General features: G+C 44.4%; 1 protein-coding gene across 2 annotated transcripts in view; it reads left to right on the top strand.

Moving 5' to 3' along the window:
* Positions 1 to 25,598, top strand: part of DENND1B (DENN domain containing 1B) — a 1,337,878-nt gene that overhangs the window by 534,971 nt on the left and 777,309 nt on the right. For both annotated transcript variants that reach the window (XM_078644012.1, XM_078644002.1), the window contains exon 5: positions 17,869 to 17,988. In XM_078644012.1, the coding sequence (XP_078500138.1) occupies positions 17,869 to 17,988 (120 nt within the window). The remainder of the gene's footprint in view (positions 1 to 17,868; positions 17,989 to 25,598) is intronic.

A 25,598-nucleotide genomic window follows, 5' to 3' on the forward strand; every position in this document is an offset into this window, starting at 1 on the left:
CTATATGTCCTGGAAAAAATCATCCTAACATTCTTAGCTAATACAAGGCAGAACATAGGGAGTGGGAAAGTATACTGATATGTACTGCCTTGAAATGTTAACCATGCAGGACGTTAGGCAAGTCTCAGAGTGTCACCTGCTATTCCTCTCTTTCACCAGCAAGTCTATTTCACCTGCCATGGTAAGGATGGGAGGGATCGGATCTGTTAAATGCATGCCCGTTGGGTGCCTCAAGCTTACTGACATAAGGTGAATCCAGAAAGCAGTAACAAGCAAAGATCAGAGACATAAGAAGCTCCAAGCTCTCTTCGCACTAACTCAACGATGAATGTCACTGAAAACAGGATCCGCTAAAGAATCATTACGAATACAAGGAAAAAATCATGTATTGATATCCTATAGTACTGGCATTATATATCACAAACCCACTACACATTTAGATACGGTTAGGACTAGAACACGATTGATACGTGGAATAGCATCTTTCAAATATATTTCAAATCCTTAGAATTTAGATATAGCAAGATTGTTATAGAGTTGATTGCGTGTAAGCTGGGATTCGTACACTGATTGTTAAGTTCCAAGTTCTGCAGCCCAATCGCGTGACCAAAACCCCATCATATCTTGTTCCTTAGAGCTTTAAGCCAGAACCTGTTTTTGAGTAATAGTCAATCAGGTAGCTTTTATTTCGGTTAAAAATCATAAAATGCACACATACATTTTGTTCATCTATACAAAGCAAAATCCTTGTATATCAATACAGTGCATACATAAAAACACTCATACCATTTACGCTATGTAATACACATTTGGTCATTGGTTTTCTGGGTGTTAAAGATTCACTGGTTTACATTTGCAGCTGAGTGTTCACAGTGGTGGCTGTCACCAAGTATCACAGGTGTGGCGAGGAGGGGGGTTGGGTTAGGAAAGTAAAATAAAATGACTTGCCTTCCTGCAATGCAGCATTGTGATTGGTCTGAGTGCTGTGGTTCGGCGCTCAGACAGGCAGTGGGAGCCTGTGCATGTTCCTCACCGGGCTGTGGATTACAGCCTGGTGGGGAACATGCAAAGTGTGCATGACTGTTTGACTGGGCCAAGATGGCAGCCAAGCAGTCGTGCCCACTTAAGTGCCCACCACTCCTCCTCTTGCTGGCTGTAATATAGCCAAGCCCTGCCCCCCCATTAAACCGGAAAAATAAATTGTAATAACCTAGGGGCTGATTTATGATGTCGGTCAGAAAGGCTCAGACCGGCATTCTGATTTTTCTAACCAGTGTCGGAACCTATGTTTCCAACTGACTCAGAAACATTTCCGACCGATTACAATGGAAAGGTAACCGTTCGCTCTTTCTGACTCTGTTCCGACCGGCATTCAGAGACTCCGAGTCATTCGGAGCTGAATCATACAGGTCTATGGACTGCGTTTCCGACCAACTTATTACAATGTCAGATTTGGACAGCTTTTCCTAATTGGTCTGTCTGAAACGAAACAGCTGTCAGAAACTGACTGTGGGGGCCCGTAGCAGGCCCCCTTCACCCGGAGCCCTCCAGTTGGGGCCCGTGAGGATATCCATGGGATGCCTCTTTTCAACCATGAACAGTGTGGCAGGCACCATGGGGTGCCTGCCACAGGGTGCAATGTTTTCCGCAACCACCCCTTTTTAGGTCTCGGAGAGGCGCGGACTTGAGCAGCAAAGCTGGTGGCCACGCCTCTTTGAGAGATATTGTTTGTAAAAAGGGTACTGCCAGCCCCACCCCCTTTTCAATTGGGTAGCGTCAGCGTTCATGGTAAACGCTGGCCTCCCATTGGAAAAGAGGGGTTTTGGATGCCGCCCTGTCTGCTTTTTGCACTGCCCCTCCAGACAAGGTAGCCTGCTGTCTGGCTGGCAGGCATAAAGACTTCTTATCTGCTTGTTTATTTAACAAGCAGATAAGAACATTTGTCACGTCAGCTGTGAAGCAGGCACTGAGCACAGAGGCGCACGGGGGCAACTGTGCACAGCAGTGGCCGTCTAAAACCTTAATTGTGCACCTTTCAGATTACACGGGTATTAGTTGATTGTGAGAAACGTCTTCGACCATATTCTTTGTGTTTTTGTTTTAAAGAATAATGGAGATGCAAACCGGTAAACTTTATATACCTAACGACGTGTATACTAGATATTGAAAGTGTGCTGTAACATTCGTATAAGAGAACATAACACATTGCTGTGAGTATTTTGTTTAGAAGGTGTGGTGAGACTAACTGACGTTACTAACAAGGTTTTACGTGGAGGCAGCTGCAAAGCACTAACTATCATGACCACACGAGGGAAACAAGGTGTTCACCATTGCCTGCGCTACATGTTCACATTGGTAACCAGCCATGCGGACTCCTCGTATTCCTGACGGAAGAATATAAGACGCTTCATTTCACGTCTCATGGAAGCCTCCTTAAAATGCAGAGCTTCTGGCGGATACGTTTACCTTATTCTATTGCTGAAATTAAATGTTGGACCTCCAATAATTGAAGGAAGAGCAAATGCATCTTGGATAGAGACGTCGCACCCACAGCGCCCAGAAACCCCTAGGGCTGACAAGGCTGCATATAGAAATGCTGATTAATAAATATAATAAACACTATTTTGGTTTTTGTTGTTTTCGTTTGCAGGCTGGCTTCTGTGGTGATGAGAAATATTCTTGCTGAATAAATATGAATATAATCATCTACATTAGTATATGCTTGTAATTCGTCGAGGACCCTGACGCACGTTGCTGCTCCTGAAGGTGTACTTCGCAGAACAAATGTTATTTTTTCGTGCGGGATGCCATTGTGCATAGAAAACCTCTGCAAAACTAAACTTGCGGAGAAAAACAATCTTCATTCTGTTGTCAATGTGAAATAAAAAAAATCAGCAAATGGCATCCATCGCCGTGAAGCACTCGTCACGGGAGGTAAGCCAACAATGTTTGTAAGCTTCGGAGATGGCATCTATCGAGAACTTCACAAAACTTCAACAGCAGAATGAACACTGCAGGTTCTCTTATAGATCCGCTTTGTTGTAAAGATTGAACGTGAAGTAGCAGGTGCACTGCGGGGGGTCTGGGCGGCTCAAATGCCTCGGAAATGGGCGCAGGGATATGCCAAAGGGAGTAAGAAACGGGTCATTGGGTTAGGAGACAGGAGGGGATGTAGGCCGGGTATGTCCGAGGGTGGAGAAGGAAGGTTAAAGGGGAGGGGAGCAGAGGACAGCGCTGTGAGGTGGGGCAGGCTCGCAGTTTTCATTTGGGCACCAGGTGCAGTGTCACCGGGCTTCGTTGGCCCGAACCCTGATTTTTGTTGTATTTTGAAATGCCCCGCATGGCCTTTCGTGTACAAGGGCCCATGGCACACTGGTTACGCTACTGGGGGGGGGGGGAGGGGCCAAGATAGATAGGTGGAAAACAGTTCAGAGGGGAAGGGCGTCAGATCCGGTGGGCGACAGGTCAAGAAGGGAGGAAAGGGGTCAGAGGGGCAGGAAGACATGTCTGGGGCTGCAATAAGACAGGGGAAGAGTTAAAAGTGACAGGTCAATGGGACAGGGTGCGGGTCATCGCGGGAGACAGGCTAGAGGGGGTAGAGACAGGTCATGGGGTGATTGGTCTCAGGAGGGGTAAGTGGAGGATGAGGGGGTAGAAGAAAGGTCACGGTGGCCACAGGCGGTGCAGAAACACAACATTTGAGTCCAATACTTATCTTCTGTCGTAGCTCGTAACCTGATACGTCATTGCAGCTGGTCGAATGGAATGCAACAAAGACCACGACTCCCAGAATGCATCTGATAGTCAAACACGGGACTGGATTAGGCATTAACTGCGGTGCCCCTAACCCTGACTCTCCTCTCTCTCGGGGGTCTCCCTTAATCTCTCCTTCTGAGGGAGGGGGTAGCAGGAAGGTTATCTCTCAATTAGAGAACACGCCCCTTATTGGGGATGGGTGTTATTAGCAGGAACCCTCCAGCACTGCCTGTTCACAACTGCAGGTTGCACACAATCCACCATATAAAAAGCTTCAGGCTGCCCGCACCTCACCACCTTACAAGCCACGTACTAGTCCAGTCTTGTGCCATATTCTTGGAGCCCCAGGCAGAATGAGAGTTTGCCATTTGAGCACTCTTCTTCTCCTAGAAATTAGGCAATTTCTGAAGCCATTTATAAACTTAATGTGGCTGTTGGTCGCTGTGTATTTGGTGCAATTAATTCAATTTTACCAAAAACGCATGTTAGGAGTTTTCAGAACAATGGCAAAAGTTAGCTTTAAACAAAAGTTAATCGCGTGTTGCGTGCTTTCGCAGCAGATCCCAAAAGTTAACTTTCAACAAGAGTTGACAAAGAATAGAGAATGCATTTTAGACAGTGTTGTATTCTCTCCCACATAGCTAACGTTTAACAACACGATGTTGCAACACAAACAATACATAAACAGTTGCGCCTTTAAGTGGTGTTAGTTACATCTACTTTTCTAGGACTTAATTTGACAGCAAACAGGTGCCGGTGCTCTACAAAAAATGCATTTTAGAAGGTGTACTATTGCGTCCCAGATAGCGAAGGTGGAGGGGGCACAAAGAATGCATAAGCAGTTGTGCATTTCAGCGGCGCTTGTTTAATGTATTTTGAATTAAAAAACGACTGTGTATTGTACATTTACAAATTAGATAGACAGCGCCACCATGTGGCAGACTGTCTTAAGTGGCAGTGTTGACAATAAAGTGCCGGTGTCGTGCACCAGATACCACAGGCACAAATTAAGCACTGTGGTTTTTATTTGAATTCTGGAATTCATAATTGGTCGAATGGCACTTTACCATGCACCTATGTAGTGCCTTTCTGGTTTCCAAGTGTCGAATGATGATCGCTAGATTTTTAGATAAATTACACTACAGCAAAAGAGGTGTGTATTGATAGTGGGTAGCAACGCCTACATAAATGCAATTTAAACAATTTAAACGTATTGGCCAAGATCAGAAAGGACACAAAAGGTGATCGGACGCACCTCTCCATCTGGCATCACTTTCACATTCTTCTCTGCTCTAGTTTCCATAAAATGTACCTCCAAAATGGGCACGCTTCAGTGAGCTCTAGAACGCTCTGAATCTTCACCATTGTTCACCAGCAGACCGAGTGTCACAGTCTCACACATTGCACAAATGCCCGAGCCGTGGCTTTCATGTGACTTGAGTGGTCCCCGTGCAAATATTCCGTGGATGTGGCTAGCAAGGTAGGAGCAACTGTTAGCTGTAAATTTGCGCTCTTAGGAATGGATGCGTGCAAGAGCCGGGCATTCAGCGTGCCATTTTACCATTGCACCGCGCTCACAGGATATCTGCTGTATTCAAGAGGCCAGGCATTGCTGTGAACGCCTGTGCTTATGGCACTGTAGCAGCGATTCTGAAATAATTCATTTCACAGTGATGGGGGGGGGGGGGGCAGTATCCCTCCCCGTGCCACTTTAAAACGATGTATTGCATTCAACCCTTTATGTACGCGGGGAGTATAAACACTGGGAATTAAATTTAGAGGCAAGCAGTAAGCGAATTAACGAACACATTTATGAAAGTATCAACCCTCATACATGTTAAACAGGCTACTTCGTAAATATATGCATGCTTTAAATCAAATTGAAACCCGTTCACTTGCACAGGTATGTGGGTATCTTTGTGAGAAAGGGAGCGATAAGTGACTCAGTGATCATGAAGAGACTACATTACAGTGTCTAGCAATCGACTTCACGTAGTGCACTGTACAAGTGTGCTCAATTCAACTCATGTGTGATATTAGCAAAGGGGCCAAGGAGTGAATGGGCACAAAGACTGCACTTCATTGTTAGCGACAAGTAATTATGGTTGGTATTCCACCAGCCAGCACAAGTGATGCCACCATGGAGAGGCAGTCTATGAATTGCATTTGAGTGCAGACGTGTGTTGGTTTGTACGTTCACGTGCGTTCACAGTTACCAGGTGCGTCTCCGTCAATTGCTCTGTGTGAGCATGGCCGGGAAGCAACGTAGCACATGGAAGTGCCAGCACCCCCTCCGGCCCACCTAGGGCAGTGGTCTGTTGCAAGAAAGCTTCAGTCTGCTGGACTGCATGCTGAGCTATTTGAGTGGCTGGCACACTTATTCGGAGGCAGAATCGGGTGGTCGGTATCTAAGTAACCAAGATATCCTGTCACTAATCATTTAAAGTACTTTTCTGAGAGAATGTGCTAAATTTTTAGGTCTCAGCCTGGCGAAAAGCAGCGCAGGCAAATTGGTACAGCCAAAACCAATAGGCCTTGCCTTTATGAAAAGTGCCGTGCTATTGCATTCTCCCTTGTGTGTTTTTTAAAGTAGAAATCTTTCAAGATACTGGAGGAAGAGTATATCTAAATGTATTTCAAAATAGTACATGGAATTCTTTATTTTCTAGCTTTATAAATTAGATGGCTTACGTTTCCAGATAGTTTCAATCTGCAAACTGGCAGGATTTAAATAAATATTTTCAGTTATAAGGAAAACACTTTCCAAGGCATGATTATTTTACACAGGGCTTAGCATTTGGTCCGCTGCAGTAGATTACAGCAGAGGTTCTTAACGTGACTACCATGGAGCCCCGATTATTTATTAGTGAAATCCAGGGGCCCACACTGAGTCATTGCAGGAAGCTGGGGACCCTGTCTTAAGCATTTTCAATGATTACAAACTCCAAATATATAGATCTTTGTGGACCTGTTCTGAGATTGGGGAATCTCTGCTTCATAACGCAACAAACAAAGCTGTGTTTGAGTTGGTAAAATGCGGTCCTCTCTAGTTCATTAATGTCCTCTGAAAGTGGCTATGACTTGCTTCATCTATACAGGTTGTTGTAACATCCCATTTGTGGTAGTCCTGGTCGAGGAGGGCTGACTTGGGTTCATACCATCACTTTATAGCCTATAAATCCTCATGAGGGCAGACCTATCACCAATAGACTTGTTTATATTGAGTTAATAAACTTTGTTAAAAAATATTTAGTTACTTTGAGCCTGTTTCACATGCTAAATATGCCTCCGTGCCCCCTGGTTTACTTTTGCCTTTTATACCATTATCAATAGTGCTGTGCAAATATAATAACTTGATTACAAATTTAAAAAAAACAAAAAGTAAAAATGTTTTTATTTTGAACGCCAACAGCTTTAACTTTAACTAATGCGAGACCTATTGCATTGCAAATGCTTGTTTCAATGGGAGCCTGTGTTGTCAGTCGGAAAACAGTCTCCCTTTGAAGTTAATGGGAGTCCGCCGAACGGTGCTCAGAAACATCGTAATCGGTCAGTCGGACTCCCTGAGTCGGTCGGAAACGATTCTGACAAGGAACGGTCGGAATGCTTTCCGACCGAAATAGTAATGAAGCCCCAAGTGTTTTCTTTTTCCTTTATACACTGCCCAAAATGCAGTGGGGCGATGCTCCTCCGCCTTAGCCGAGGAGCCGTCCCCGAGTGTTTATCAGTTTAGCTGGTGCATAATTTGATTCTGCTCCCCCTGCCCCCTCCCGTCCCCTCCACCCTCCCAGGTGTTTGCATTCTTGAAACCAGTACAGAGGGTAACCAGCATTATGCATACATTTGGCAGCTGCTTGGTATTTAAAGAATAGCACATTTATACATTTTGTGATGAAGATGGACTATTAAAGGAAAGAAATAAAGAGAGGTGAGTGGTTCAAAGTTGAGAAATGATTTGTGGGCATTGTCACTGCCAGAGCAGTGGAGTGAATTTGTGTCACCCTTATGCCGCATGGATACGTGTGCAAAGCTCCTCACGTCATATCCTGTGTCCTCACGGGATCAAAGACCATGTGATCTCTCTTCAGGTGATATCGCTGGGGTCAATGGTCTGGTTGCCGGTTCGTACCCTCCAAGCTGTGCCAAATGTTTGAGAGGTATGCTTTAGGTTATTACTAGATGTCCCTGGAGTCAGACGTATAATATTTCTGTAAACAGGTTGTGGTACTTAATGCAGTTACTCAAAGTCCCCCCACTGCTTCTTTAGGATAGCAGAGAATTATGAATAGAGAAGAGGCTCTCAAATTTCACTTCTTGAAAGTGGAAAAAAAGCGATGGCAGTACATTCGCTGTGCTATTATTTTAGGCAGGCCCGCTGGAATGTTGACTTTTACAATGTTGTTGATTGTTTACTCGTTTTCCTGTGTCCTAAATAAACACGCTAATGCTTGGTTATGAGAGTCATTATTGTGGCTCCACATGCATTCCGATATTTTGTGGAAGAAATCGTCATAACATTCTTGGTTAATACCCGGAACCTGCTTGTAGAAATGAGCAAGCCAGGATGGAGAGAATGTGGGAGAGCAGAGGAAGTGCAACTGTATGCACTGCCAACAACTGTTAAAAGTAAAATGGTATTGCATTGTAAGAATATCTCTAGAGGTAAACATAAATCATTTTCTGTTATAGGCTGCATTACTAGAGGTCCCTGGAGTTGGATACAGGCCCTTGCTGAAACAAGGCTGCAGCACCAGAGGTTGTTACTGAGAGGTCGCTGGATTAAACAAGCATTTGCAATGCAATAGGTCTCGCATTAGGAAAGTTTGAGCTATTGGTATTGTAAATGACACATTTTTTTATTTATGTGTTGGTTTTGAAAATAGCGAAATGAATAGCTTTGTCATTTACAATGCCAATAGTTTTAACTTTTGCAAATGTGACACCTATAGCATTTATAATGCAATATGTGTTGTATTTGCGTGACTTAGATGTATTGATATTACAAATAACAATGGCTTTTATTTATTTTTAATAATTAATACTTAAAAGTTATTGTAATTTATAATGGCAATAGCTTAAACTTTTGTAAATAACTTTTGTGAAGATTATGTTCAGTGTATTTTATTGTGACAAAAATCCAATAACAGAAGTGAAATTTTAACATATTTTTGTGACATTTGTAATAAAGCTTGAAACATTGAGAGAACATATTTGAACCAGTTGTTGTTGAATGGTTGCACAGATTGATGCTGTGGTGGTGCTGAGTGATGTTGTGGTGGCGCGGAGTAATGTTGTGGTGGCGGTGAGTGATGCTGTGGCGTTCAGTGAAGATGTGGTAGCGCATAGTGATGTTGTGGTGCCCCTGAGTGATGCTGTGGTGGTGCTGAGAGATGCTGTGGTGATGCGATAGATAGAGTGAGTGTGATAGATAGATAGAGTGAGTGCGATAGATAGAGGGAGGGTGATAGTTAGAGTGAGGGCGATCGATAGATAGAGTGATGGCGATAGAGTGAGTGCGATAGATAGACATAGTGAGTGCGATAGTTAGAGTGAGGGCGATAGTGGGAGGGTGATAGATAGAGCGAGGGAGATAGATAAGAGAGATAGAGTGAGGGAGATAGATAGATAGAGTAAGGGTGATCGATAGAGTGATGGCGATAGATAGAGTGAGTGCGATAGATAGACAGAGTGAGGGTGATAGATAGATCGAGTGAGGGCAATAGATAGAGTGAGGGCGATAGATAGATAGAGTGAGGGCGATAGATAGATTGAGGGCGATAGATAGAGAGATGGATAGAAAGGTAGATAGATCGATAGATAGATAGATAGTGAGGGCGATAGAGTGAGGGCAATAGATTGATAGAGTGAGAAGGGCGATAGAGTGAGGGCGATAGATAGAGTGAGGGCGATAGATAGAGTGAGGGCGATAGATAGAGTGAGGGCGATAGATAGAGTGAGGGCGATAGATAGAGTGTGGGCGATAGATAGAGTGAGGGCGATAGATAGATAGATAGATAGAGTGAGGGCAGTAGATAGATAGTGTAATTATGTGGCATGTAATTATGTGGCACTGAGTGGTATTTGGAGTGTATGTTGCATTGAGTGCAGTGTAATTATGTGCCGTGTAACTATGTGGTACTGAGTGGTATTTGGAGTGTATGTTGCATGGAGTGCAGTGTAATTATGTGGCGTGTAATTTGTGTCAATGAGTGGTATTTGGAGTGTATGTTGCATTGAGCGCAGTGTAATTATGTGGCGTGTAATTATGTGGCACTGAGTGGTATTGGGAGTGTATGTTGCATTGAGTGCAGTGTAATTATGTGGCGTGTAATTATGTGGCACTGAGTGGTATTTGGAGTGTAGGTTGCATTGAGCGCAGTGTAAATATGTAGCATATAAATATGTGGCACTGAGTGGTATTTGGAGTGTATGTTGCATTGAGCGCAATGTAAATATGTAGCATATAAATATGTGGCACTGAGTGGTATTTGGAGTGTATGTTGCATTGAGTGCAGTGTAATTATGTGGCGTGTAATTATGTGGCACTGAGTGGTATTATGAGGAGAGTATGTTGTATTCAGTAGAGTGTAACCATGTGGCTTGTAATTATGTGGCACTGAGTGGTATTGTTTGGAGTGTATGTTGCATTGTAATTATGTAGCATATAATTATGTGGCACTGAGTGGTATTGTGTGGAGTGTGTATTGCATTCAGTAGAGTGTAATTATGTGGTGTGTAATTATGTGGCACTGAGTGGTATTTGGAGTGTATGTTGCATTGAGCGCAGTGTAATTATGTAGCAAATAATTATATGGCACTGAGTGGTATTGTGTGGAGTGTGTGTTGCATTCAGTAGAGTGTAATTATGTGGCGTGTGATTATGTGGCACTGAGTGATATTTTGGAGTGTATGTTGCATTGAGTGCAGTGTAATTATGTAGCATATAATTATGTGGCACTGAGTGGTATTGTGTGGAGTGTGTGTTGCATTCAGTAGACTGTAATTATGTGGCATGTAATTATGTGGCACTGATTGGTATTTGGAGTGTATATTGCATTGAGTGCAGTGTAATTATGTGGCGTGTAATTATGTGACACAGTGGTATTTGGAGTGTATGTGGCTTTAAGTGCAGCGTATTTATGTGGCGTGTAATTATGTGGCACTGAGTGGTATTTGGAGTGTATGTTGCATTGAGTGCAGTGTAATTATGTGGCGTGTAACTATGTGGCACTGAGTGGTATTTGGAGTGTATGTTGCGTTGAGTGCAGTGTAATAATGTGGCGTGTAACTATGTGGCACTGAGTGGTATGTGGAGTGTTAGGCCTGAGCGTGATGTGCTCTGCTGTGTGTGATGTGGTGTCAGGCATGAGCCTGATGTGCTCTGCTGTGTGTGATGTGGTGTCAGGTATGAGCGTGATGTGATCTGCTGTGTGTGATGTGGTGTCAGGGCTGAGTGTGATGTGCTCTGCTGTGTGTGATGTGGTGTCAGGCCTGAGCGTGATGTGCTCTGCTGTGTGTGATGTGGTGTCAGACCTGAGCATGATGTGCTCTGCTGTGTGTGATGTTGTGTCAGGCCTGAGCGTGATGTGCTCTGCTGTGTGTGATGTGGTGTCAGGCCTGAGCGTGATGTGCTCTGCAGTGTGTGATGTGGTGTCCGGTATGAGCGTGATGTGATCTGCTGTGTGTGATGTGGTGTCAGGGCTGAGCGTGATGTGCTCTGCTGTGTTTGATGTGGTGTCAGGCCTTAGCGTGATGTGCTCTGCTGTGTGTGATGTGGTGTCAGACCTGAGCGTGATGTGCTCTGCTGTGTGTGATCTTGTGTCAGGCATGAGTGTGATGTGCTCTGCTGTGTGTGATGTGGTGTCGGGCCTGAGCGTGATGAGCTCTGCTGTGTGTGATGTGGTGTTATACCTGAGCGTGATGTGTTCTGCTGTGTGTGATGTGGTGTCAGGCATGAGTGTGATGTGCTCTGCTGTGGGTGATGTGGTGTCAGGCATGAGTGTGATGTGCTCTGCTGTGTTAGGTAAGAGAGAATGAATAAACAAAGTTTAAATGTGTGTGCCGCTCTGCCCCTTACGGTGCCTGCCAGCTGCTGCTGAACGGGAAGGGCTAAAAGGGAGGGGGGAATGCAAAGAGCACAGCTGTACCCGTGATATGATCAACACATTTTATTTACAACTGTTTCACAGAAACCACACAGGTGTGCTGGAAAATGTAGTAAAGGGTGGGCTTTGTTATTAAAGAGTCCAAACCAAAGCTTTTTTCAAGTGTTTACTGCAAAAGCGCTCGAATATTTTGGGAATGTACAAACCAGGACACCCAATATAAACATTGGTTTTCACGTAGCCAAAGTAGGGGACGCAAGGTCTGAGTGACAGTCGGTGTGATCTTGGGCATGACAGCCTTCAGCGAACAAAGCCAGAAACGGCGGGGGCGGGGGAGCGGATTCCTTTGAAGTCCTTTGAAGTCTCACAGGCAGCCAAATGGTGTGCACTGTGCACGCGCCCACACACATGCACTGTAGGCAATCCGCCTGCTTGGGAGCATTTTTGAAAGCCCTTACTTAAGTCTCGCAGACAACGCATGCACATTGGCTCACGAGACCTAAAAACATATCTTTTCTCCAAGAGGCTGCAGTACCTTAGGTCTTTGCTAGAGGGCCCCGTGGTCGGACACAAATAGCTTTCTAAAACATGGTGCATTAACTCAGGCTGTTACTAGAAGTCCCTAGAGTCACACAGAAATGCTTTTCGTTAGCAGGCTGCTGTAGCTTAGGTCATTATTAGAGGTCCTTGGTGTCAGAAAAAAAATGCCTCCAACAGTCTGCAGTAGTTTGTCATTACTAGAGGACCCTGCAGTCAGACACACACCATTTTGTGCAACAGAGTGTAGCACATTAGGCTTTTATTATTGGTCACTGGAGCCAGACATATGTTCTTTCTGTAATTAGGTTCCTGTACTTTATACAATTACTCAAGGCCCTGGAGGGGTCTACTTCTGCTCCTTCAAGATATTAGAGAGCAGATTCCAATTTGTTAAAAGTGAAAATAAACAATGGCAACAGGTTGACTGTGCTTTAATTTTGAACAGGTCTGATCACAAAGAGGGCGTGGCTTCAACAAAAATGTGCATGTTAACTTTCACAAGTGTGTTGATTTTTACTCTGGTTTTATTAGTTCACAGTTTTATCAAGCACAGTTCAACCAGACTGGGTCACTTAGCTTTACGAGTTAAACAGCAGTGGAGAGCAGGAACCCTTCCGAATAGAAACTGAAGAAACACTAAAACAATTAGATGCTACCAAAAATACAATTGTCCAAAAGAGGGTAGTAGAGTGGCAGAACAAATGAGCCAATCACATTGTGAGCAGACTGGAATACCATAGAAGATCTGAAAGACAAGTTATAGAAGCAGAACAAAGGGGGAGATGGTTGATAGGATTAGAGGATAGGTAGGAGGGAGCAGGAGAACACACAGAAACGACAGAGAATATAGGTTATCAATAAACATTAGAGGATATTGGATACTGGGACAGGTAGCAGGCAGCGTGAGGGATGACCGTAAAAAGAGGAGGGAAATTAGATGTGTGGCAGATAGGTCTCCTTTAGGAAATGTGATAAAAAGGTTTATCGGGAAAGAGGTAGGGAAGGAAGAGAATGCAAGAGGATTGTAGAGAAAACAGAAGATGAAAAATATACAGAATAGCATTTATATAGCAAAGTAGAAATTTAGCAGGTGGTTATGTAGTTTTTTGTAGGATTTTGAAAAGATCATGTTTTGATGGATGTCTTCAGTTAAAAGGTTCCAAAGAAATGGGGAAGTGCCGGATAAGGATTGGGTTGCAACAAGTTGTGTCCTGAACTTCTTCGATTCAAGCATGAATGAAACCCTTGTTGTTCCTGGGTAGTTTTATTTTTAACAATCGCCAAAGATTTTTAGCAAAGATGATAAGTAGGCTGGATTTTGCTAATGGATGGCTCTGAACGTGATTAAAGCAAACTTGAATTTAATTATTTCTTCTATGGTTAGCCAGTGTAATTCATGATGCGTGGTGGTGATGTTGTCAAATAGCTTTGCACTAGAGGCTAGTCCGGCATTTGAGTCCATAAAGACAGTAAAGTAAGTCAAGAATGATTTATTGATACCTTCAGGAAGTAATTTCCATGGTCCGGTTGTGATATGACAGATGGATGACCAGACAAAAGCCTTTTTGTTTTAGTAGGGGCTCTACGTTTTGAGGAATTAGAGAGTAGCTCTTGCAGATTTTATGGTGTGCTCAATGTAAGAGGATATATAGAGATGTGAGTCTAGCCTGATGACAAGGGTTTAGCCTCAGAGGCAAGAGACGATCTACAATCAATTGTTTGAAGTTCTAAGATCCAGTTGTGGTCAAATTTAGATTTGTGCTGATGATGATGTAGGAAACATTCTGTTTTTTCTGGGGTTAGGTTTTAGGAAGGTGCAAGACATCCATTAACAAAAGCTTGACAGACAATTTTTTTGAATGTGTATTTTATTGATAGAAGAAATTGTCACATACAATTGGGTGTCATCGTATTGAATATTGAAGGATTGCAAGACCAAAATTCTTCGTTATGTCTTTCAAAGGGTCCATGTATAAATTAAACAAAGTTGGAGCATGGATTGATCCTTGCAGAACTCCACAGGTAATTGAATCAGAGCCTGAGGAGAAGTTTCCAAGCTTTATTATTTGTTTGTGTTATGGCAAGAATAATTTGAACCAAAGAAGATCTGTTAAATGGAAGCACATTCTGCTGGCCAGAATGTGGATAAGCCTCTGGTAACATGTGAAATCAAAGGCTGCTGAATGATAGAGAAAGACCAGAAGACAGGCATCACCTTTATCTAGAATGGAATTAATGTTTTAAATAATTTTTAATATGGCAGTTTCAGAGCTGCAAACTTTATAAAACCTTGATTTGTAGAATTATTATTAAGCAATGTTTGATTATCACTGAATTCAGTGCGTCTAATACATGTTTCACAATTACCATACCAATCCAAGGAAGGTTTGTGATCAGTCTATAGTTGTCAAGAAATGACGGATTTGCCTTTTCAACACAGGTGACATTTTGCCAGTTTTTAGTGCATTTGGGAAGATATCTTCTTGGAAAGAGATGTTAAAATAATTGACACCATACTTGCTTTTGATAATGGATAGTTGAATAAGGCCCTCATATGAAGGCATGTTTCAGAACTGTGATGATTTGCTTAACTGGAGCTCAGATATTAATGCAGATTTAGACTTCGGATTATGAGCAGGAGGAAGGTATGAAAGGGACTGATGTTGATTTGGGTATGAATACTTTAAGTTGTTTCACTTTGTTGAGGAAGAAATGTTAAAATGTAATTCTTTGGAAACCAGTAGGCAAGCCTGACATGGGTTTGATATTGAATTTCGTAGTTTGAAATCGTACTTAGCGTCGATTAAGAGAGTTCTGGATCTTTGTTTGAAGATAGCAAGCTTTAGCATTGAGAATGCTGGTTTGTGGTGATAATCATTCTCATGGCTCTAATTGCATTCCTATATGTTGCAGAAGAAGGGACTCCCATATGCCTAACTAATTTAGGCAATTAAATGTAGAAGCGAGCAATCATTATCTGCTATTAGAAGATTTCCTTATTGTTATGTGTTGAATTTGGTTTCCAGATTAAATGATAGCATGCAAAAACTAATAGGGGAAACAGAGAATGAAGAGAAAGTGAGAAAGGATAGCCATTGAAAGAAAACTAGTTTCCTCAAATCAACAGTGGAAGGATACAACTCACCCAGTGAGAACACTGTGAGGCTGAAATGCTTCAGGATGGGGCAAATACACAATATCGGAGGACGGCCATCAAAAATATTGAAAATTTCGGTCTGCAACAGACACCTAGTGCTGCTTGTGTAGCAAGACCTAAAATAAAGACCTAGAAAATGAAATCAGTATTATTCGATTTAGGCCTTTCACTCCTCTGAGCAAAATGGAGGGTAGGTCAGCCGTTGGAATTAATAAGGATTAGGAAGTAAATCAAGGGAACATGACTAGATAGCCCTACATCCAGTTTAAGAATGCTTATGCAACTCCAAATATGGAAGTCAGAATTTAAACACAATGCAGTCTATGGAACTTCTTGAATTCGAGTTATAATTCCAAGCTTTAGGGGGTTTTCCTTCTTAAAACATTCATCAGGACTCAATGTAAGTATTTTTGCTATTTGTCCTATATCGTACAATGTCCCTTTCTGTTTTATCAAAAACACGTGTCTGACTGTCCTCAACTTTGAAAACGAAATAGGTATTACATAACTATCTGTTTAGTCTTTTTAGGGCTACTGAGATGGGGCTTTGACATTTGAATGGCATTATTACATAAACAGTGATTCGCAGATTTATCACAATGACCCCTTATTTTGTATTTTGCTTGTTGATTTTTGAGTACCAGAGGATTTAGTATACACCTCTACTTTATAAATATCCTGCCATTAGCTTACTTTAAACAACACATATTTGCTGTGGCTAGTACATCCATCATAGGACTGTGTGCGTTAGTGCTTTGTAAAAATCTACATAGTTTATTTTCGGGAGATGTTATCCAATCTTTGATAAAGAGTGAAATTGAGCTTCTTAAAATATTTACAGGAATATTTTAATTTTCACACGTGTTCTTATTTTATGGGCCCGTCTCCCCTTCTTGTAGTCCTAAAATGTGCATTTTACTTGCTGCACATCGTAATTTACCAGAGCAGATAATCAGTATCACAGGTTTATCTTTTCTTGTCTTCAGTTTAGATCCACATGCTGGATGTATCTTAAATGAGAATTCCTCAGAAACACTTGAAGGGTAACTGTTTCCTGCTCCCTCAAAGACCAAACTGGGCACTTTGGGGGAGATTTACTAAGAGTTTGCGCCGTGTTTGGGTCACAAAGTGACGCAAAACGGCGCATTTTTTTTTCCTATTTCACTTTCCAGCGCTAAACGTTTTTAGCACTGGAAATAGCGTAAAAGTGATGCGAAGCAGCGCATAGCACTACATTCGCATTACTTTGCGCCATGGGGGCTTGCTAAGGCTGGTGCATGGGCTTTCCCATGCAACCACCCAAGGTTTCTCACGCTAAACCCAATTTACTAAATACAGTAAATTGGCTTTTTCGTGAGAAAACTGCGGCCTTTTAAACTAGGCGCAAGGAACGAGAAAGGCTTCCATTTCTCCTTACTTTCTGACTTTGCATTGCGAGCTGCACTGTGCAGTACGCATACAAAGTTGGAAAAGCTTTCCCTCATGTCTAGCCGTAGTATTTTGTACAGGAAGTATATCCTTCCTGTACAAAACCTATGCTAGACTAATGCACACACCCTAGCGCTATGGCACTAAGGTCGTGTGTGGCGCACAGCAGCTGTAATCAGCCCTGGTGCAAGGGAAAGGGGAGAAGTGAGCCATATCTTAGAAAATATGGCGCCTTCCTGCTGCTTCCCTGTCACGCAACACAGCGCAGCCCTGCGGAAGGCTGTGCTGCGTTGAGTGAAGATTTAGTAAATCTCCCCCTTTGTATACAACTAAGTAAACAATAGTGCAGTTAAAATAAAATAAAAACTATTCACGAAATCAAAAAAAGAAATGTCATTGAGCATTTTGTGGTCGAGAAATAGCGTGAGAACTTATTTTAAAGGGGATTTCCTGATTTGAAAATCGTTATCGTGTGTTAAAATTCAGATTCCTCCATTGTATGAAAATCCCAATTCATAGAAGCTCAATAATCTTGCATTATCACCTAACATTTTATATGCAGTACATTTTGGTTAGCAGCTGCTTCCGTTTTCCCCGAGGAAGCAATTAGCTCCCAAAACATAAGCTAAATAACTCCCAAAACATATTGAGAGCGCGAGTTGAAGCTGGGATGTGATTGCTTGCTTTCTGGTTGACTCCTTCTCGGTGTTCTCGTATTGTTCCTCCAGGTTCCCCTTTCTAATTCTGCTCGTTGGCCTTTTTGTTTTTGAAAATCCTGCCTTTGTGACTATTTCTGCCTAGATGTCTGTACCTGTGCTGTTTTATATTAAATCTCATTTCATGGTGCTTAACTTTACCTTCTCTGTTTTTTTCTCTGTGCAGGTTGTTACAGAACCAAGTGGGCCAGCACTTTACCTTCGTTCTTACGGATATTGAGAGCAAGCAGAGATTTGGGTTCTGCCGCTTGACATCAGGAGGGAAGGTCTGCCTTTGCATATTAAGGTGGGTGAGCCACTGGAGAGCTAAGCCTGACCAGAATGACACCGATCAAATGACCAAAACCATCATTTACTATGGTTGTCCATGGTTGACTATGTATAAACCAAAGACAATCATGCTTTGTTAATGAGCATTAAAACTAGGTGTGCAGTAGCTTATTGTGGAGGTGTTTCAAGCAGTTGTGATAGTCTGTATGTCATTGTTCTGCTTCTTAGCAGTGCTTTGAGGTCCCTCTTCTTTCTATTCATTCAAACCCATCTTATTGTTTGGTCAATTTCCAATATTATTTTTTGTTGGTTATTTGTGAACTTAATTCTGATTGCCTTACCTGTTTCAAGATGAATCACGGTTAGGAGGGTGGTGATTTTATAACACCGTTGCTTGTAGCTAGCTAGCTATAGCGGGTTGGAAAAGGAAGGATGCTCTCAGCGCACTCATTAATAACCGCAGACTACTCACTCCCCTAGATACTGCTCAGATGTATTTTCCCCTCAAAATCTGCATAACCTCTGCTGTATTATGGAAATTACATTTGCTGGGGAAGATGTGACTGGCAAAATGAGATTTGAAAGTATTATGCAGGGTTTCTTGTGCGTTCCACGGTGGTTGAGCTCAGGTTGCTTTTGCTTTCTTGCTGGAACAACTGGCGCATAATTAGGAACTGATCAATTTCAATGGTGGGGCTCTCCCAGTGCCAATTAGCCGACTGCGCCTGAGCCTTTTCCTTGAATTCGATAGAACGGTCTCTTCCGCATACATTCAGCATATGTGTACAGACACCGGTATCTTTGCATACCCATATATGATTAGAGATAATCAATACATGTATATAATCGCAGTAACCATATGCACCCTTAACAAAGACGTTGACAGTTCATTGGCACACAAAGAAAATTCATATTTTATTTAGACGTGGTCTAAGCTGAGAAATTAGCCTCTATTTTATGGCAGTCACCTTGGTGCCTTACTGATAGGCTATATTTTTTTAATTTGTATTCTCTATATATGCATAATGTAAAACATACAGTTTTGCGGAAATATGTCTCCAATTGGCAGAGCATGCATATGTATGCGTGTAGGTCTACTTTCAGCGTTTCGTGAGTGCAGTTGTAGGTAATTGTTTAAATATCTCCTATATTCTCCCTCTTACCTCATGCAAAGGTAACCTAAGGTATGTAAAAAAAAAAGAAAACTTTTAGCTAAAAATAGTAGGTAGACACCAAGGCTATATAGGCTTTAGGATTCTTTAGTTCAAGTATTGTTTTATGGTTTGCTATCGTTTGTAACCAACCAGACTGTCATGGGTGAAATGAACTGTAATAGTTATTTGTTTTTATTTATAAATAAACTTAAACGTGCAATCAAACCAAGAACCATCATATGTTCTCTGACTCCGCTTTATAATTTCATAAAAGTGGTTTGCCCTATGCATAGCGATAGATTTCTCTTGTTCTTTTATTTGCTTCTAACAAAATAGCTTTCTGCTAATTCAGTGAATTGACTATAAATTTTTTCTTCCTAGTGGTGTGTGCCTTCTCTCGCATTTTCTTATTTGCAGCAGCTCCCCCTGAGTTTGGCAAGTTGCAAAAAGATCTTGTTTAGGTATCGACCGCCCAGTTAATATTTTGTTTTGTCATATACATAGACACTTCTGTGGAAAATATTGGCTACGTCTCCTCTTGTTCCTTGAGGCAGCCCTGGGTTCCCCAAAAATGGAACCCAGAGTCTTCCATGTACTGTAACATTCACTGACACACACACACACCCACCCACCCAGCACTTGCATATAGAATGCACGTGCTGCACAGTACTACATCCTTTATGTAGTGTACCATTCATATGCACATACACACCCATCAAATGTATACCACACACACTGAGCAGCGCTACACACTACACCGATTGTAGGCCAAGGGTGAGTTAAGCACACAGCCTCACTCCACTGACAGAGTTAGAAAGACCTGTTCACTCCTACTGATTAATACGCGTGTGCTGCCACCACTGCACTCCTGCTGCTTAACTCCTGGCATTTTGGCAAACTATAAAGAAGTGTAAGTTTTGTCATTTTCAAACCGTTGCACAAGTGCTTGAACTACCCAAAAATCTGTGATTGAAAAGCCTGCATGGGCTTGTTTATAACATCACTTTATTTGCTAATATCTATAGAGTAGGTCTATATTTGTGATATTAAAGAAATGAAATGCAAAGTGCAGCTGGATAAAGAAATCCCAAGTTAATTGTGGGTGTTGACATTACATAGGGCCATTTGACAAGGTAGCTATAAAAAAGCTATCCCTTTATTCGATCTCACCTGAGACAGCGCATGTGCAATCACTTACAAAAAAAACTAAAAAAGAGCTTCATCGTTTCTCTTATTTCTTTTCTTTTTGTTGGTCAGCACGTGCCATTTTCACTTTTTCTTTGTGTGTTTGTAACTTATGTGGAGCATTGACCACTTACGGATTCCTGTCGGTGGCCAGTTTCTTTTCACTGGCTGTATGTTTCAGGAGGTACTTTTTAAATGTACCTTGTAGCTCTCTATAAGACTGCACTTATCTGCAGGCTGTCTCTCCCACCTCTGCGTTGTGACGTGTCTGTCACCCACGCCCTTCTCTCACTGTTGTTGATTTGCTGGCTCATCCTCCCTGCCAGCTGTCCGTCTTGCTACCCCTCCTGCTGTCCCTCGTGTTGAATGCCTCCTCCCACCCTCCTCCTGCTGTTGTCCATGCTTATGTGAGGTGCAGGGAAGGGGTCTCCGCTCCAGCTTCGGCCTTCCAGCCTGCATGGATGTGGAGCCTGCACTCACTCATATCTATGGTGGCAGAGAAACCTCCTCCCTGCACATCACATGGAATGTCAACAAATACGTAGATTTAGCACAGCGCTGTGTGAGATGCATTCATATTGGGCTGATAAGGCTTGCTGAAGGGGGCACATGGCCGGACTACACCCGTCCCGCCACTGTCGCTTTTGTTAGAGGTGGCCGATAACAGAAATGCCCCCAGGTGTCCAAAACCACCATCTACTTGGCGGGCCAACTGGGAAACGCCCGCTACAGCCAATCCGGCCCTAGGGGCAGCCACCTCAAAAGGACATCATATTAATGGAGTGTTTGCTTCTATGTTTCTTATAGTGCAGCAGGGCTTTGATTGGCATTTTGCCACATTTAAACAAGCATGCCCTTCCCTCACTGCCAACACAAGTGGAAGGCGCTCTTCAACAAAGACCGAAGTACTGAAGGGAAGAAGACTGCACACCCAACCAATCTGAAACAGTGATCCGAGATCCATCTACAGGACGGAACATGTGTAGAGGTGGTAAATCACCATCACAGGCTCTACCCACTTGAGGTTGCGTGTTATTTAAATAGCCCAGTAAGGGCTAGCAGCCTTGTGTCCTACATCACCAGGGAATTCCTGACATCTCAGGTTAGTGTGTTAAGGCTGGCTTGCTTTCAAACAAGACACTTTGCAACACTTGATCACTGTTTAAAACTCTTGCGGGTTTATTTTGTATCTTTAGTAGTGTGTAATTCATCATGTTGTATATTATTGTCGTGTGCCCCACAAGACTTACCTCTGCTTGTGAAGCGATTCCGCAGAGACGACTAGAGCCACCGCCCCTGTACCCACCTGACCCTTGTGGACTGTAGTACCCAGCAGGGATGAGATGGAAGCAGGGAAGGGAGCCAGAAAAGAACGTAGATGCTTGGTGTGGGTGTGGAGCTTGGGTAGATTGTGGTGCCAACTAGGGAAACAGGAAAAGACCTGATTCGGAAAAGCCCACACCTCCCTTTTTCAGCACAGACCCTGAAACACATACAGAAAAGGATACGCCTTTAGGGAACTCACCAGTGCTTTTGTTGACCTCTGGACCAAGATATCATTGAAGCTCCAAAGGAAAAACCAAGGGAAAGCGCTCCAGCGCTATGATGCATAAATCAAGTGTTTAAGTACAACCCTGATGAGGTATGCCTGGGTGGCGACAGTAATCCATATATCCAATATCGCTTCTGGTCACAAGGAACTGTACCCCAAAGCTGCGCTCCTGCGTGGTGAGGTACTTCCCAACTGTACAACAAAAACAAATGCAGCGCTCCTGCGCGGTGTACCTTAACCCCAGGACAGCGCTCCTGCGCGGCTAGGGTTTAAGGACAAAAGTGTTTGCGATCTCCAGAATAGCGCTCCAGCGCGGTGTAGACTAATGACACTGACTCGCGCTCCTGCGCGTGACAAGGCAAAGAAAACAAACAAGCGCTCCTGCGCGGCGAAGAAGAGAACCAGAGTGCGCTCCTGCACGGCGAGGGTCTGCAGCTTCCACGATACGTCTCCGGGCTCCGAGAACAAACAGCGTATCTGGAAGCAGGAAGGAATCCGAAGCACTGAGCTGGCGGGAAACGCGATGTTTAAACGTTTCCCCAGGAAGTGCATCGGTGTGGAAGGTCAGCAGCAAAAGACTGGACCGGGTCTCGACTTCCGTCCGGAAGTGAGTATCCCGGCTTTCTGGATGTGTTTTGGCCGGGAACGGCAATAGCCGCGAACGTGACGGTACCCCCCCAAAGACAGAACCCCCCCCCCCCCCCAACACCCCCGGAATCAGAGAGGGGAGGCAGGGCGAGGGCTAAGAGGGTGACTCAGGTGAAAAGCACGGACCAGCATGGGAGCATGACGCACATGGGACAAGGGCTCCCAGGACCTCTCATCGGGACCGTACCCTTTCCAGTCCACCAGGTAGAAGAGCCTGCCCCTGGTACGACGAGAACCCAAGATGGCCCTGAACTCATACTCAAGATGGTCCTCTACCACCACCGGGGAAGGAGGAGAAGGAACAGTGCTGCCAGAATGACCGCATGCAGAAGGGACACATGGAAGACTGGATGTATCTTCATGTGTGGAGGAAGCGAGAGCTTCATAGCAACGGGGTTGATCACTTTCCCGATGACAAAAGGACCCACAAAACGGGGCAACAGTTTTTTTAGGGCCATGCACATTGAGATGCCGAATCAAAAGCCACACCTTGTCACCCTTGTGGTACACGGGTTCCTTCTGCCTATGAGCGTCCGCATGCGCTTTGTAGGTGTCCTTGGCCTTTGCCAACTCGAACCGGGCTTGCTGCCAGAGTCTGCAGAGGGAACCGTGATAAGCCCGTACTGTTGGCAAGTGGCTGTCCAGGGATACTTCCCAAGCAGTGGTGCGAGGGTGACGTCCGTGGAGGCAAAAGAAGGGGGACATGCCGATGGCTGAATGCTTGCTGTTGTTGTACGCGTATTCCGCCATCCATAATACCTCAGACCATTCCTTCTAAACCATAAGCAGCAAACAGCGGAGGTACTGCTCCATGGTGTGGTTCGTTCTTTCCGCCTGCCCGTCCGTCTGGGGATGGTACGCGGAGGAAAGGCGTACGTCCATCTTGAGAATCCTGCACACCTCCTTCCAGAAGCGGGACACGAATTGCGACCCCAGGTCCGTGATCACCACCGAGGGGATGCCGTGGAGGCGAACCACGTTGTGCACGAAGACCAAAGCCAGTTCAGCTGCCGTGGGTAACTTCACCAAGGGCACGAAATGAGCCATCTTGGAGAGGTGGTCCACTATGGTGAGCACCGTGGTGTGACCGGTCTTGGTGAGCGGGAATTCGACTACGAAATCCATGGAGATGGTGTGCCACGGATACGGTGGCACAGGAATGGGACGCAAAAGACCAACAGAAGGCTCTGAACAGTTCTTGCCCTGCAGACAAACGGCACAGCTCGACACATGGTTTCTTATGTCAGTCACCATCGTAGGCCACCAGAACTGTTGTTGTACGAGATCGAGCGTCTTGTGGTAGCCAGGGTGGCCGGAGAGAACATGGTCGTGGCACATGCGGATAGCTTGTTTCTGACAAGGCACCCCAGGTAGGTACAGCTTGTTTCCCTTGTACAGCCACCCGTTCACAAGAGTCACACCCTTCTGTTCTTCAGCTAGGTCAGCAGGATCGGTTAGAGTCCTATCTTTTTGCACCAGAGACATGAACTCGGAGGATGCCACCATGCCCTGGAAGTGTTGTTCTGATATGATGGGAACAGGCTCGCTCGTGTCAGCGTCTTCCTCGGTTTCATCCAGCCGTGACAGGGCGTCCGCTTTGGCGTTTTCCTTTCCGGGCCGGAACGTGATCACGAAGTTGTACTCGTTGAAAAACAAGGTCCATCGTAGTTGTCGGGCAGTGAGTGCCCGTGTTGAGCGGAGGAACTGGAGGTTCCTGTGGTCTGTGTAGATGGTCACGGTGTGTCTGGCGTCCTTTAGATAGTGGCGCCATTCCTCGAACACCGTCTTGATCTCCAGGAGCTCCCGGTCGAACACAGTATAGTTGCGTTCAGCGGGTTGGAGCTTCTTGGAATAAAAAGCCACCGGGTGTAGCTGTCCTGTGCTGGTATCCCTTTGTGACAATACGCCCCCTAATGCGTCCTTTGAGGCGTCTGCTTCCACTATGAAGGGCTGATCGGTATCTGGATGCACCAGGACCGGTGCTGCGGTGAATCGCCTTTAAGTTCTTGGAATGCGTTGTCCGCTTTCTGATACCAACAAAAGCGCACCCCCTTGCGCAACAAGCGTGTGATAGGAGCCACCTTCTCGGAAAATCCGGTGATAAACCGACGGTAGTAGTTGGAAAACCCCAGGAACCTCTGGACCCCTTTAACGGACTCTGGAGTCGGCCACGAGAGGATGGCTTCTACCTTTTTATCGTCCATCCGAATGCCAGCCGGGGTGATGATGTGCCCCAGGAACTCAACAGAGGTAACGTGAAAAACGCTCTTCTCCAGCTTCACGTACAAGCGATGCTTTCCCGGCTGTTGGAGGACGGAACGCACGTGCTGAACATGTTCTGTGATGGTCTGTGAATAGATCAAGATATCGTCTATGTAGACAATACAGAAGACGTCTATGTAGTCCCTTAACACCTCATCGATGAAGTACTGGAATGCTGCGGGGGCATTGCAGGGTCCGAAAGGCATGACCTGGTATTCAAACAGACCGAATTTTGTCCGGAAGGCAGTCTTCCATTCGTCACCCTTCCGGACTCTGACTAGGTGGTAAGCACCCCGCAGGTCGAGTTTCGTGTAAATGGAGGCGTTCTTCACCTGATCTAAGAGGTTGGAGATAAATGGTAGTGGATACCGGTTCTTCACCGTGATCGCGTTCATAGATCTGAAGTCTATGCAGGTCCTCAAATCGCCTTCCTTCTTCGACACAAAGTAAAGAGGAGAGGACACCGGAGACCTGGAATGGCGGATGAACCCGTTGTCCAAATACTCGTCCAGGTAGGAGCGAAGATGGATGTTCTCCTTCTCCGTGAGGGAATAGATCCTGCTGCATGGCAACGTGGAGCCGGGTATCAAGTCTATTCGGCAGTCGAATGAACGATGCGGTGGCAGAGTGTTGGCTCCCTTTTTGTCGAACACATCCGCTAGTTCCCGATAGACCTCAGGTACAACTGATAGAGAAACCATCCCCATGCCTTGAAAGGGTAACGAACGGGCTTGTACCGTACGATTACCCAGTAGGTTGTCGTTTGCATAACAGGTCTTGCAGCAATGTTCCGAATACAGGCGTATTATCCTAGACACCCAATCG

This window comes from Lissotriton helveticus, chromosome 1_1 (genome assembly GCF_964261635.1).
Source record: "Lissotriton helveticus chromosome 1_1, aLisHel1.1, whole genome shotgun sequence".
NCBI classification, from domain to species: domain Eukaryota; kingdom Metazoa; phylum Chordata; class Amphibia; order Caudata; family Salamandridae; genus Lissotriton; species Lissotriton helveticus.